The sequence below is a fragment of the Aythya ferina genome (assembly GCF_964211825.1).
Source record: "Aythya ferina genome assembly, chromosome: 1".
Classification (NCBI taxonomy): Eukaryota; Metazoa; Chordata; class Aves; order Anseriformes; family Anatidae; genus Aythya; species Aythya ferina.
The window spans coordinates 191338203-191354115 of record NC_140296.1 but is presented as its reverse complement, the minus strand read 5'-3'; the positions used below and the strand labels follow the sequence as shown (position 1 = coordinate 191354115).

The 15913-nt window shown below is 35.4% G+C and overlaps 1 protein-coding gene across 5 annotated transcripts in view; it reads left to right on the top strand.

Annotated features, from left to right (window-relative positions):
* The window catches only part of CPNE8 (copine 8), a 103906-nt gene that overhangs the window by 37856 nt on the left and 50137 nt on the right, over positions 1 to 15913 (top strand). For all 5 annotated transcript variants that reach the window (XM_084531318.1, XM_084531319.1, XM_084531322.1 and 2 more), the window contains 3 exons: positions 626 to 702; positions 12369 to 12432; positions 15575 to 15678. In XM_084531318.1, coding sequence (XP_084387444.1) covers positions 626 to 702; positions 12369 to 12432; positions 15575 to 15678 — 245 coding nt within the window. The remainder of the gene's footprint in view (positions 1 to 625; positions 703 to 12368; positions 12433 to 15574; positions 15679 to 15913) is intronic.

The following is a 15913-nucleotide window of genomic DNA, read 5'->3' as shown; positions in this document are numbered from 1 at the left end:
TATGCAAGTGAAGGAGTTGGACTGCAGCATGATTTTTTTTAAAAAATCCATTCGTATTGTGGTGCTACTTATGTTACAAGGAAATGGAATATGAAAATTACCTGATTTTTAGTGATAAAGTTAAATTAGAAAATTGAAAAATAATGTCTGTCATTAAAGCAATGCTTGTGTACGACTGTCAATCCAGGATGCTCACAGAGATCCGGCACAGGCTTGAATTCCTGACAACATAATTAACTTTCCTGAAATTGGTAGAATCACTGTAGAGTCTCTTCATAAAGGAGCAATGTTAAAATGCTGCAGTTTGGCGAAGAAAAAGACATATTACTGATGGCTTTACATTTTTTTTCATCTCATTTTCTTTTTTTTTTTTTTTTGAAGAAAAAGGTAGTATAAAAGCAGTATATGCAGTGTATTAGGATTACTTCTGTAAATGTAACCCAGAGTTATGTGAAATGTGTAATGGTGAGTCTGGTTTATGCTTTATTACTACATAATTATTATTAAGATGCAATGTTTGGTAGAATGTGTTTTACCCTGAAGAAAGGCCCAAATAAATGGGAAAACATTTATTTTTTCCTAGTGGAAAACACAATTTCTGAGTTCTTTTGTTACTGCTTTTCAGGATTTTTTGGGACAAATGTTCTGTACGCTGGGAGAAATAGTTGGATCACAGGGTAGCAGACTGGAAAAACCAATTGTGTAAGTATGTCATTCTGGAATGTTGTTTGAATACATACTGCTTCGTTAGCTGAGAGGTGTGGGGTTTCTTTGCTGTGAGTTATCTTGATAAGCAGAACTGGAAAACATGCCTTCTAAGAGAGAATAAGTTGTTAGGTACAGAAAAATTCTTTCTTTAATTTAAGTTTTGATGGTAATTTAAGTTTTTGAGACTATGGTAATTTAAATTTCAATGTAGACAATTGCAAAAGGAATCGTCCAATCCATATTTTTTGTCAAATTTAGTATATTGTGCATTAGAAATAGCTTGAATATAATAAATTTAAAAATATTTTTATTTATTTTGTGTTGTAAACAGTTTATTCTTGTCCTTGGAGGTTTAGGTATGACCATGAAATAGAAGCAGTTTTAATTGTGCTCATATCATTGATAAGGTTAAATAATCGACTTCTGCTTCTTCAAAAGAATCATTCCCAGTATTTAACATGAATGTTTATTCTCTGGCTGTTCTTTGAATTTGTATATTATATTTTAAAAAAATATTTAAATAGTTGATGTCACAATTCTTTATGATAAATCACCTTTCTGTAAAAATATGAAATTGCTGCTTTTTTACATGATCTCAAGTACAAGAAACATGTATATCATGGTAACGTTGCTAATATGTATTTTAATTTATTTTCTGATGAATTTTACCAAAATACTTGGGAATGTCTGTGAGATGACCATAGCTCTGCATTTTCAACTTTTCTTTATTAGAAAACATAGCTAGAACTAAAGTTCAGTGCCAGATCAAATAACGACTCAAGAATTTCCATCTCTGAAATTCACTTGGTGTTGAGTCCCTGCTATAAAAATGCAGCCATTTTATCTATTCAGGTTAAATGAAGGCATTAGTTCAAATGAATCCATATCTCAAAGGGTCCAAAGGGTCTGTAGTCTTAAAACGCACATGAGTACTTACTTGTGCAATTGAGAATTAAATAGGTTTCATCTCAAATTTCTCAAAAGTACATTGTCACCAGTTGAAGGGGCTTGGTTGCATTGATTTTTTTTTCTTCTAAAATATTTTTTCCTTCTATACTTTAATAAAATACTTGGATTATATCATCTAAATCTACTAAATCCCTTTGTCCTTCATAAGGCTTTATTTTTTTTATATTGAGCAGATCAAAAACTTGGACTATTAGGTAGTAACCTGTAACACCATAATTATTAAAGAAAGTCACAGTTTTACTTCAGAAAAAAAAACAAAAAACAAAAAACGGTCAAAAATGATAGTATACTATTAGGATTAAAACAAAATTTCCTTTGGAGTAAAATTTTATCCTTTTACTGATACTAATAACCTCCTATCCTGTCCATGAGTATGAAACTGTCATGTTGCATAAAGATGAAAAAAAAACGTTCCTTAGGTATTGCACTTTATAATTCAAGTAATAAAATCTTCCATTTCATTTTACATTAATCCTATAGTACAGGTATGTTACCTTATTTCACTGGTTTTAGCAATCACTAATTTACATGGCTATGTCCCAACATTTACAGAATCATTCTGTGCTTAATGAATCTTATCAAATCCTTAATATTGCATGGGACACAGTTATCTGAGCAATATAAGACATTATAAAATAACCTATGCGCTGAGATACCATGTAACAATCTCTCTGTAACACAACCAAAAGATATTCTGGCTTCCAAATTAACAGAATCACACACAGAATCACAGAATTTCTAGGTTGGAAGAGACCTCAAGATCATCGAGACCAACCTCTGACCTAACACTAACAGGCCCCACTAGACTGTATCCCTAAGCTCTACATCTAAAAGTATCATAACACTTTATTGCCTTTTGTTCGGGCATCAAGGAAGAAAATGCCATGTTTTAAAGCCAAACTTTCCTACTTTTATTTCTGTTGTTCCCAATAATGCAATTCCCTGTCAATGAGGCAATCCAGAGCATCAAATATTTTCTATTTATCCAACTAAATTTATCAAAACCTTTCATACAATCAATGGGTTTTTCTCTGAGAGGATTTTATGTTTGAAAACTACTGTTCATACAGATATTTAAAATGCAAATAATTTGAGAAATTCTTCACTATTTGAGAAATTCTTCACTATTTATTCCTTTAAAAAATGCAGTAATTGAAAATAACTTACAGTTTTTTATGCAAACGTAAACTACAAATTCAGGTATGGTATGCTAAAAGCAAATATTTAAAGGTGTAGCTGGATATTTTTTGTGACAGCAATACCTTTTTTTCATTTAGTATGTTTGTTCAATTTGTTCTGTTTTTTTTTTTTTTTTTTTTTTTTTTTTTTTTGTTTGTTTGTTTGTTTGTTTTGTTTTGTTTTGTTTTGTTTTGTTTTTAAACAGTGATTGCACTGCAGTTAGTGATCATGAATTTGGTTACTCTGACTGCTGGAGTATTCTTGTCATGTTTTACTGGGTTCACTATGAATATATACAAGGGTTACTTTGATTACTTTTCCTCATCGCTGTTTTGCTTATAAGTGCAGGTGAAGTCTTCTGGTTTAGGAAACCTTACATAGAAATACTGACAAGCAATGTGTGGGTTGAGTTATGTTTCTGTGTGATTCCTTAAGGAAAATACTAGGTTTGTACATTGTCTTCCAAGTGGCTACTGAGCAGACATCTGACATTTATAGGAAAATATTCTTCTGGGCCAAACTTTGGTAAAAAGACCACAAATGGTACATATTCGGACTTTGTATTCACATAAAAAGAATCAATATCAGCATGAAGTGCAATTCACAAAGCTCAGAATGTACTCAGTCTATTAGTATTACTGCAAATAGAGTAAAACTCCCTAATTGAGTTGCATTAAATGATGGATTATTACTCTGCTGTAGGATGCTGAAGAAGTATGTTTCTAGCCATATACTTTATTCTAGGTATATATATGATGTAATTGATCATTTCTGTTACTTAGGTGACCTTTTTATTTTTAAAATAAATAATGTCTTTAGTGGTTTATGTGGCTTACACATTAGTCATCTTTTCATGTGCATTTTTTATATCCTGTCAACTTCAGACCTTAACATTACTTTAAGGAGTAGTTCTGAAGTCCTGTGAAAAATCTCAGAGGTCAGGATCTTGTTGTCTTGTTGTCAGTGGCCAAAACATACCAATTTTCTCTAAATTTTATCAGTTGTTGTTGTTTTTTATTGTTTATGTAAAAAACTTAATGTCATCAATAAAATAGTAACAAAAAATAACGTTCCTCTACATTGTGTAAAAGAGCTTAATGATATGCAGAGGTGGCCTTAAAATTTTTAGCTTCATGAAAACAGTGTCCAGCTTCAAGGAGAACTACTATAGCCATTTTCTCTTTCAGTAACTTTGAGGTGTTGAAGTGTCATGCTAAAAACTCCTCTCAATGTTTGAATCCAGTTAAATTCTAATTATTTTACAGTTCCAACACAGTTGTAGCTTGGAAATGCATCTGAAGTTTCATATTTCCAGGCCAAAAATAATTTTAGGTTGTCTCTAGTAGTGCTTCTGGATGAAATAACAGTTCAGAACAGACCATTTAGACTGATAAATAGAAAGAGAATTTACATAGTTTTCTTTTAATGTAACATAAGTGTCCTCATAAAAATAAAGTAAAAGAAATGTTTTGGTTACAAAAAGTAAGCTTTGTATAATTACATTTAAAATTTGAAAATATTATAAATGAGATTTCATATTTTAAATATTTTAAATGGGATTTCAACTACTTGGATTTCTGAGACTTATGAAAAAATAAAATTAAAATAAAACAAAAAAATATTTTTGAATCACAGATGTGAGAGGTAGGCTACCACTGTGTTATAGGCAGGCACTCCTATTCTTATGCCCTTCCAGTCCATTAGGCTTGACTAAATTCTGTCTGTAAATGCTTTATTTCCAATCATTTGGGTTTTATACAAAGGCCAATATCAGCTATTCAACGGGACTCATTATCATATAGTTCATGCTTAAAACTTGAATGACATGAAAAAAATGAAAAGCGTTTGCAAAAAATTTTTGCGTAGCATTTTATCAAAATAAATCTTTGGTTTAGCTTCCCTAATTTACAGCCAACCGCAGACGATTCAAATTGATTTGTAATAAATGTCAGTTGTTAGTTCTCTTGCTGAATTCCATGAATGCTGTGATCATTACTGCTGCAACATCCTTTAACAATGTGATTCATTTTCTCTTCAATGCTCAGAGCTGAAGTTAATAATAAATGCGTTTTGCTGAATTTCAAGGGGTTCCAGTCACCTCATCACTGCAGTTACAAACTCAATTTTTATGACAAATCCCTAGTAATCCCCTGCCCTGAAACCCATCCTGTCCTCCATGCCCTCCCTTTCCCAAGGACTATGCCAGTACTTATTTTTTTAAACAGGGCTTAATTGTCCTATACATAAACAGCTCTATTAATGTCCCTATGTATTTTGTTACTATTTCCCTTCTCTGCAATAATAAGACTGTGCACATTGGGAAGTGCTTCGTTTTAAAGGTAAATAAAATCTTAAGCTCCTCTTCAAGGTGAGGAGGGTTTCAGTATCTGCAGCATAATTCAGGAAATACAAATGACAAATATACTGTTTAATCTTAAAAACACATCTGTACACACAGTAACATAGTACGTTAGAGGTAGTACTGCTTCACTTTATCACTTCCTTAAATGACTTGGGAAATTACCGAGAAAAAGCAACTTTCAGGTACAATAGTTAACGTCAGCAAACATTGTGGCTGTTAGACAACAGTGTTTTGTGATTCACCCATCCTGGATATGAAACTTCTAATAGTCTGTCCAGGAAATAGCCTTGAGATAGCCAGAAATAGCCTTGAAGAGCCATCAGACCAGCAATGACCCATCTCCACCTCCGTCCAGCTCCTCCCAGGGCTGTCCCAGGTGAACACCAGGGCCTGGGGACACACACTGTCTGCTTGTTCTGGACATGTTTTTCACTCTGTATGGTCAACAAGGTGGTTTCATTGTGTATTCACTTGAACATACAAATTATCCTGTGTTTGGGACAGGGGGTTGGCCTTATTTTGTTTCGTTCTACTGAAAAAAAAAAGTTCACAGACTATACTAACAGCTATATTAATTAGGCTTAATTTTTGCTATTGAATTGTGAATTTCACAGTGAATTGCACTCTGCACTCCATTGACTGTTTTGACCAACTGTTAGTTGACTCTGTTGGGAACCTTTGGTGACTTCGCCAGAAATGGGTGCTGACTTTGGAGACACCTGTATTGCTGCATTTTGTAAGACAAATCTTGCTTGAATGTCTTAATATATAAATATGTATATATATATATATTTTTTTTTTTTTCTGGCTTAAAAATGTTATATTATTCAGCAAACTATTTTTTTTTCTCTGAGGAAATTCCTGACATTTATTTTAAACATGTAGATTAAAAATAATTGGGATCATAGAATGGTTTGAGTTGGAAGGGACCTTGAAGACCATCTAATTCCAACTTCCCTGCCATGAGCAGGGACACCTCCCACTAGACCTAGTTGTCTGTCATCACTTGGTACAGATTAAGAGAATTAACAGATGAAATTTAAAGTTTGAAATGAGCTATGAGAAAGAATCTTCACTGATACCTTTTCCTGTTGGGAAAAAAAGTCTTATTATTTCATGGTTGTGTGGACCTGTGTAATACATTTTCTCTTGGGTAAGCAAGTGTTGTTTAGGTCTGTGCTTAGAGAGGCTGCTCTGTTGTTTGTCAGATACTAAATGGACCCAAGCCAGTTTTCTCCTTGAAATGTTTCCAAATATCTTGTCCTTTTTGTATAAGTGATGTGGGTAAGATATTTGTTAATGTTGTTTGTTTTTTCAGCTCTTCCCACTGCTCAGGTTTTACTTTATCATGGGGGTTTTGACAGTGCTGTGGCTAGACAGCTGTGCCTCATTGATTTTTCACTCTGGACTTTCTGGAGTCTGGTTATCTTGGTGTCTAGGAGACATTTGTTATCTTATCTTGTTCATTAAACCATTACATTTCATTTCAAAATTGTTTGGTTATACAGGTGTGATTAAAGTCTGTACTCTTGGATTTGATGATCTTATAGGTCTTTTCCAACCTAAACGATTCTGTGATTCATTTGGCAATATAGTATGTCATTCCTTCCTAAGGATATCTTCTGCTTTGAATTTACAGTTCTCTTTACAAAGTCAAGTCCACGTTCACATATTTTGAATGTTCTTTATGATCTTTCACTTGAGATCAGAGAGCTTTTTCTCTTCACAGTATTGCTGAAGTTCATTAAAAGTTTGCCTTTTCTGTTCTCTGCTAATAGGTGTGCAAAGAAAGGAATGCTCAGAGCTGTTTTAGTCCCAATCAGCCGCCCCACTGAAGTACCACTTTTTGTACTTAAGCAGCTTGAGAAGCTGAACTCCATCCTCTTAATGGCATTCAAGTAAATTTTGACTTTTTTTTTTTTTTCAAAATGAAAGTTAAAAAAGCATTTGAAGGTTAAACTTCAGAGGTATCTGCTTCCAACACCTACAAAAGCTCTGTGAGATTTGGGAGCCCGTGGCTGCTGTGATCTGGCCAAGGCCAAGTCAGACTGCCCACTACCAGGGAAAGTTCCCTTAGAAATTCTACCCTGAAAGGACATCCTTGTTCTACACCTCATCAAAATTAAGCAACACATCTCAAGCCTAGAGGCTCATTATTACAGTGGTCTACTAGGCAGGCTGAAACACATACCTTGGCACTGTCCTCCATGGTGAGAGCAAAAATGAAGATAAACATGCACACTTTTCTTCTTTGCCTTCATCGCAGGCATGACTTGCAGTTCTGTTGGTTTTAAAAGCTCCAGTGGATTATGCCTCAGAGGCATGAACTTAATCGTGTTTGCTCTTGGCAGGTATGAGGATATCTCCTCAACATCATTGTTTGTTTCTGATAGCATTAAGGGCTTTGAATTCGGTGCACTCTGTTGCAGAAGACTCTCACTCCCAGTGTGGTAGTGCACTGCTCTGTTACCTATGTGAGCGTGAGCCTTTGAGTTCATGATCATAATTCCTTAGTGCTGCACTTCATTTTACAAACTGGCCAGGTACGGATGTGAACATCTCCTCTAGTTAATTTCTCCTGCAAAATAAATCTAGTCAAACAAGGCAGGGGAAATGGGGAATCTGTCATTTTAACAGTAATTTTTACTCTCTTTAGTTATTGGGTTACTGAATTCATTAAATGCTTTTCCAAGACAAGCTCTGTGTAAGATCTACTCAGTGACCTTGCGTGCCCCAGTTGTAATAGCATGAAAGGATAAGGTGCAGATGTATCTACTTCCAGAAACAGCACAGCTTTATTTTTCTCTCAAGAGACTGTCACCTTCCTTGAAATTATTCACAAATAGATATTTGTGTGTTCTGTCTTCCTGGAGAGAAGCTACATTTGTAACTCTGAGCAATATTCCTTTCAGGATCTAATAAGTGCACTGCTGTCAGGATTCTCTGTAATGATGAGGCAGAGCCATTGCAGAGCTTAATGAAGGTTCTACACCAGCTATTCAGATCTGAGTGCCACTGCTTGTTAATGAGGCTGCACTGGAGCCAGCTGGCCTATTTTGGGACGTTCTTTCTCCCGTCATCTTGCTGTCAACATAATTGATAGAAAAAATGCCTGAACCTTGGAAAAGGGACTTACTATATATTTGTCCTAACCTCTTATCCGTGGTTGTGACTGCCAGAGGGCTAGTTCTGTACATTCAGGGTTAAGACTGTAAATTTTTTAATGATCTGAAAAGTGTTCAATCCTCTCTGCCTCACTGCTCTGTTTACTCTCAGATGTTCAAATTCCTAGATGAACTGTCATCTTTCTCTGACTTTTCCACTGAGTCTCACAAGGTCCTCCTTTCAGTCCTTGTTAAGGCAGAGTGACCTTTCAAGCTTATTTAGGTGCTGCAGATATTGTGTCTCAATCATGCAATCATTTGTTCTAAGGAGATGATCACTCCTCAAGGCCGTACCCAGTCTAGAGACATACAGGTATTGTTGTGGCCTTTTCTTTCGATGATGGTCTCATGTTCAATTCCCATAACAGTCAAGTTAATTGCTCCCTCAGAGACTTTCCAATTATTTTGCCATCTTTGGGAACCTTTCCATGCGCATCTTTTTTCTAATGACAGAATCTTTCATTCTGTGTAATATCAGAGGCCTCAGGTGAACCCTGTGCTGTAACAACTTCTGCCAGAAAGACATTTTAAACCACGTAAAAATTGCTAATCACTGTAGTACGCCCACAGCTTCTGGGCTCAAACCAGTAGAACCCTATAAGTAGATCTTCCTCACATTATACCTTCCTTTATTCAGTATGCAACCTACTCACGCCCCGACTGGCACATTTTCTATATCTGAATATCAGGTAACTAGCACTGATAGAGTTGACAGTGGCTGTGCAATACACATTGCCCCACAAATCATATTCTGTAACATTTTCCAGAGAATCCTACCCAGAGAATTTGGCAGTCTGAAAATAAGTACTGTATTGTCACTTCAGTGCTATAGAACCAATTCCAGGACAGCTCAAAACCAGATATTCCCTAAAGCTAAAGAAGGTGGGCAGTGTCACTGCTTCTGGATTTAAACAGGCAGAAGTCCTCCTAATGTATTTTTATGTAGGTAAGACCAGCTGGACATTATTTTATTCTTTTCTCACAAGGCATTATTGCTAGTTAAAGGTTTTTCCATTTGGCTGATCTGTGACCACTGAAGTTTTTGTCAGGGTGCTGACTGTACATTTAAGGATTTCTCCTCTTGATAAATGGTTGAAAGAGAATTTGTAAGAGAAGAAACTCTTTAGCATCTGTAAATGTCTCAGTCTTTTTTTCATGCTTGTAGTCTGATGACAAGGGTAGAAAACTCATCTTTAATAGCATCTCAAACTGTAGAGGTCATTTGGTAGTTTTCAGTCCCTGAATAATGAGAGCTTTTTGTGCTGTAAGGAAATTCTGTGCTAATCTTGATTAAGCATTTTCACCTCTTTGCCAGCCATCGTAGTGAAATGATCTTTCTTTTGTAAGGCACGTCCTCTAGAACCTTGGTGATACATCAAGCCAAATCTTGCTTTCAGGTATGACATAGCAGTGTGCAATTTTCATGTCTCATCAATAATTCCCTTTTTTGCTGACATACCCACCCAGGTATCTACAGGGGATTGCCCCTCCAGTTTCCCCAGCTTTTGGAGTGGTAATTCCAGACACGGGTATCTTTTGGGATTGGGCCTGCCTTGGCCTCCATGTTCATAAGACATGTTCAAAGCATGTCTTCATGTGCAAATCTCAGTTTGAGACTGGCAGGTATTGGCTGCGATGTGTTATATCTGTAAGCAGGGTGGCACAAGATTCTCCTCTGTAACTGTTTGGTGACAAGTTTGTCAGAAATGGAGCTTGCTATCAACAGTTCAGTGCTCCAGGTCTTCAGAAGGAGATTCAAGTTGTATTAGCATGTGACACAATAACCTTTTGAGGGTGAAATAGATCTATTTGAATTTTTGTACAAAAAGAGATGTTTGGTGCTTTTGCTCTTAATACTGTTGCTGCTCGGGCTACCTCTCAAATACATCCCTAATGCCAATTTGAATCCATCCTGAACACAAATGTCTCTGTAGCAAGAGTTTTGGTTCAGGCTATGGTAATTTTGATACTGGTTCTTTCTGTTCGAGTGACATAGCCTACAGAATGGTGCTGCTGCAACCTTCTGCTTTTTTAGTTACACTTCTGAGATTTCTATTTCTTCCTCACTTGTAAAAGCAGGGGTGAAGGTCATTTGTTCCTTGAAACATTTTTCCGTATAAATTCAATGACTCTTATGACTAAGTCATTTCTACTGCTGCTCTTACTAGCAGATTTCAAAAGTTTTTTGAAGTTTAAACTTGTACTGTTCAAAAAAACCTCAACCAACCACAGTTTTTTTCATCTTTTGAAAATCTGGTATTTCACATCAAAATCCTATTGCTACGGAGACTGGAATGGATACTTTTCAGCCTTTGAGCTGTTGAAGGGTGACAGATTTAAAACCAGGTGGTCAGAAGAAGTTGATGAAAATATGAATCATACTGTGTAACACTTGATTGATCTTTTTTTTTTTTCTGTTATTTTTGTAAAGTTCTCCTGTTTGGTCTCAAGGTATTATATTTTATAAATTAAACCATGTTAAATGGAAGGGTGCCCTAAGAGCTGTATGAATTTAAATTGTCACTTAAGTTTTCACGTAAAATACTTCTCTATGTACTATTAAACATGTGAAATCAGAGTTACCTTGTTGTACTGAGGCTAGATACTAGGTCCAGGATGAGAGTCATGTATCAAACATCCCATTCTAAACAGGAGTTTCAATGAGTTTCTGAAATCCTCACTTAAGTTTGCATCAGTCTTTGTTCATGATCTGCTTGTAAGAACTATACCCCCACCAGTTCTTTCTTTTTCTTCTCTCCCTCTCTCTTTCCCTTCCTCTCCCCTCCACTTCCCTGGGCCCTCTGTCTCTTGCTCTCTCCCATCTCCCATCTCTAGAGGTTGCAGATATGGTGTAGTGTTGCTTAAAACTTCACAGCCCGTAGTTCTCTTTGCATCATTGTGCTTGTTTTTGCTATGCCCTACCACAGTCTTGGTGAACTTATTTAAAATTTTAGAGCTCTATACAAAAATCAAAAGGATTAAGGAAACCAGTAAGCAAAAATAAGAGCAACGGTATTTGCATTGATATTATGTCATAACAGAAGAACATGAGTGCCCTCTAGTCCTCTTTGAAAAACCTGAAAAATATAATCAATTTAAAAGCCTAATTTTACCTCCATGTCTCCTTGGAAAATAATTTTATTCAAATAATTATTTATTTTCAGGAAAGAACTTGAAATAGCATAAGCAATAACATTCACCTTGAAAAAAAATCCAGTAGTAATTGCTGATGCATCTGCTAATGGATTTACTAATAGCTGATAAGATACGGCAGCATTATGCAACAAGTTGTATCTGAATACATGTACTTTTTTTTTCCCCAGAAAAGGTGCTGGCACTGAATAATGTCAGATTATTTGTGACTCTTCTGTTCCTATATACTGAGGATTTGTTTTGTGCTTTCTGGTGTTGCAGCAGTGTGTTTTCAATTGCTGTTTGGGTGAATTGTGATTTATTTAATAACTACTGTATTTTATATTATGGTGAGATTATCGCATGTTTTCATAAACATTTCAGACGAAATGTCTTTGTAAAAATGAGGCTGGTGTATAGTTTAAAATTTATTTTTGACATTTTGTTTAAGGAAAATCTGCAAAAGGATCATTTTCATGAATTTCTAAGCTGTAGAGCCATCTCTAAATAAAATGTTAATGAGAGAGTAAAAAATAGAATTTCTGATATTATCATTTCATCCCATTTAAACTCTTTATATTTCCTTTAAAATTAAATGTTTTGTTTTAATTTTAACTGCTTGTCCATGCAAATTAGAAGGAATATGCAACTTATTTACCAATTTACTGAAGTCAACCAACATTTTAACATGGGACAAGTGACAGAAGAGTGAAACTGCATAGCATGCCATCTGTTTTGTGACTTGAAAGCTTAACTTATGTTAATCTGTCTCAGCTGTAGCTTTTATGTAGCTTATATTTCTCATATAGAATGATCTGAAGGTACTGAGTTGATGTAGTTATATTTTCTTATAGAGGCATTCCTGGGAAGAAATGTGGAACAGTCATCGTAACAGCAGAGGAGCTGGGCTGTTGCCGAGTAAGTGTGTATTCATTCGTTGCTTTTGAAAAGTAAAGTGAAAATGTTTTTGTGATTTACCCTGCACCAGATTGTTAAATATACATATATATATATAAATTTATATTTTTTGATATCTGCAAGAAGTAAGGATATTTTTCCCTCATGAGTTACTCTTACCTTTATGTAGTAAAGAAATAAGCAGAAACAACTTGAAGCATAAGGTTTTTGACTCTTAAATGAGTTTTAAATCTAGTCTTTGGTTTTCCAAGTAATCGTATTTTAATCTCTTAGTGTCCAATTTTTAACAAAGATCCATTTGTTTCAGTTGTGGAATTACATTTCCATTACAGGATATTGATATTGCATGAACATCGCAGCAAAATTGGCCTTGTAATTTAAAAAATTCATGCTAATAGTCATATTATTTAAAGAAATATCAAATTAATGTTTATTGGCAAAAGTTATTTAGATATTTAAAAGAATCTCCATACAAGAAGAATGTAAACAGTTTTCTTTCAAGTTAAGACTGCCTTGGCCTATTAATGGTAGCTATAATATTACTTATTTAATAGAAATCAAAAGAATATCTCAGTGTGTGGGATCAGTTGGGAATTTGGCTGGTTAAGGGGAGAGACACGGTACGGTCATGACCTTCCCAAAGTGTATCACCACTTTTCCCCCTCCTAGGTGCTCATGGAGAAGTAGATTGGACAGAGGAGAAGGCTTACTGGTCAGAAAGCACCTGGAGCCAGGCCAGCTCTGTGGCTTCCCAGCACTGAATGAGCTAGCAGCAAGCCGTAAATCATAGGGAAACAGAGACTGGAAGGAAGAATAAGGAAGGATTATATGCACAGGGTGATAAAGAAGGGTTGGAATCTGAAGGTGGGGGAGTTAGCCCAAACACGGTATATAATGAACGAGGCTGTAGTGTGTACCTTAGAAGAGTTTGCAATGACAAGATAGCAAATCTTAATGAGGAAAGCAATAATATCAGATGTTTGGTGAGATCCAGGGGATCTGGAGAATATAAGATTAGATACATAAACCTACAAAAATGTCTTAAGGCTTGAAGAGATTTGTTTCTGGGGCTTAGCTTTCGCAATTTGGTGACGTTGGGGGATAACGCTTCACAGTTGCCTTAACTTTCACACTGGGTCATAAGCTGTTAATTCTTGATCTATTTCTGCAATAGTAATGACTTTGTATTTTACTGATATATCCAGTAGCTAATCTGTTTAGGTCTTAAGTTCATTAGATATCTGAAGAAATACATTCCATAAGAAATAAATGCTTATTTTTTTGCCTTTTTTTTCCAGCTTGGCTAAATTTGTGTTATTTCTCTGCAGAATTGGTGTATTTGAATAGCACACAGGCTAAAATCTTATTTGCCTTTGTCAGACAACCTACCAGTCCTGCACTGTTATGCTAATAGGGTGCACCGACTCAGTCTCACTTAACTCCCATTAACAGTGTCCGTGGGAGTGCACTCATATATGCTACCTTTTCTCTGCTACTATTGAGTGGTGGAATAATAGACTTACAAAAAGCATGCCTTTTTGTGACAAGGATTTCTGAAAGTGGCAGTGGACACTTAATTTTATTTCAAGTTTGATAGCAAGTGGAACCAGAAAAAATGTTGTTCGTGAACTAGAATTTGTTAGGATAGATTATTCCTAATTCTGACACCTGTAGTTAGGCTTTGTTTATTACTTTTGTCCTTTGCTGTTGCCTTCTTTTTTGTTTGTTTTATCTTGTTTTTGTTTTTATTGAGGAAGGATCCTAATTCTCTTCTTTCTTATCTGTCATGTTTAAAGGGAAAAACTAATCTAACTACAATTCAAGAAATTGGCTTCTTACTCATTTTTTTCTGTACACAAATGTTTGATCTGCTGGGGGATGAGTACTAACTTTGCCATTGCTCTACACAATGGCATCTTCTTAGCCTGTGTTCACATCTCTACTTTCATTAAAAGAGAATAAATCAGTAAATGCAGAGTGTTATCACACCTGATGATATGAAAGGTGACAGTAAGCGATGGCTCTCTGGTGTAGCAATAGGACATGTCTGTGTTACTAGTACGAATGGTAAGTATGGTCATGGAAAATGCCTTTCTCCTTTTTTGGGAAGTATTTTGGAACATCTGGAAGTAGTAACTGATCAAAATGTTCACACTTAATTGAATGACAAAAATAACATATCATTTAATTGATTTCCTGCAGAAATTATGCTCCTACTTAACCATTCCTAAGACTAGTTCGCCATCACCCTGAGCATTTATAAGTAACCTTAGGAGAGACTGCAGAATATTTTTTCCTGATATTATGATTTAACCATCAAGATCAGCTTTGCCATTCCAGTTATAACAAATCAATCAAAAGTCATGAATACGTAATTAAACCCACAGTTGGAACAGGATTTTTTTCTTTCCCTTGTAATGAAGATAAATATTAAGTGCTTTCTGAGGCCTTCATGTTCTTCCAGATTCACCCCACTCAGAACTTGCATAGACAAGGATAATCAGGGCTCCACAGTTTCCCTGTTCCAGTGTTACTCCTCATAGTAAAAAGCTTTTTTTCTTGTATTTTAATGGAATTTCCTGTATTTCGTTTTTTACCTATTGCTGGTACAAATTACTTTTTACTTATTACTGGTCCCAGGTGCCCAAGCTTCTTGATGTCAATCCTGCCCCAGTCAGTGGTGGACCGTGTTTTCTGTGGTCTTCCTCTTGCTGACGTTTTCTGGAAATGTCTAGACTCTTTCTTTGCTAAGCCTTTTGCTTTACAGACTGCAGGAGCAGACAACTGAAGGTGTAAGTCACTGAAGAAATAAGGCGTAGTTGTATCTCACTGCAGCTTTTTTAATTAATTCTGATATGTTCTTTGCCTATGCATCTCAGAAGACAGCTTTGGATGTCAAAAAGTACTGGAAAATCCTGAATCATTTAGCATAGAACTTTATGCTTCTCCAAACAAATTCTTGGTTCCAGCAGTTCAAGCTGCACTGTAAGGACATTTGCAAGAATGTGAATGAGTAGAGAGTATCTAGAAGACAGATACTTCTCATTTAGTTTGTTTTCTGTTTGTATAGTCAGTAGTCAATGATAATTTTCTTTTATCAAACTGCATGTTCTTTGTAATTTTTCTGTATTATCAATTTCAGGATTCAGTTTTAATGCAATTTTGTGCGAACAAACTAGACAAGAAGGACTTCTTTGGGAAATCCGATCCTTTCCTGGTATTTCATCGAAGCAATGAAGATGGCAGGTAGATAGATGCCTGTTAAGTACGTCTGCTGCTAAACAGTAGGCAACTTATTTATTTGCAGATGGTAATATAGTTTTCTTTTTATATACATATTTGTCAGATTAAGCTGCATTCCTTTTATGTTTGTTGAATTTTAATAAATAATGTTATGCTGCATAGAAATAAAACGATTGTAACAAACATCAAATATTGCAATTAAGGGTTTTAAGAGTTGAATGTTTGGTAAATATAGAAC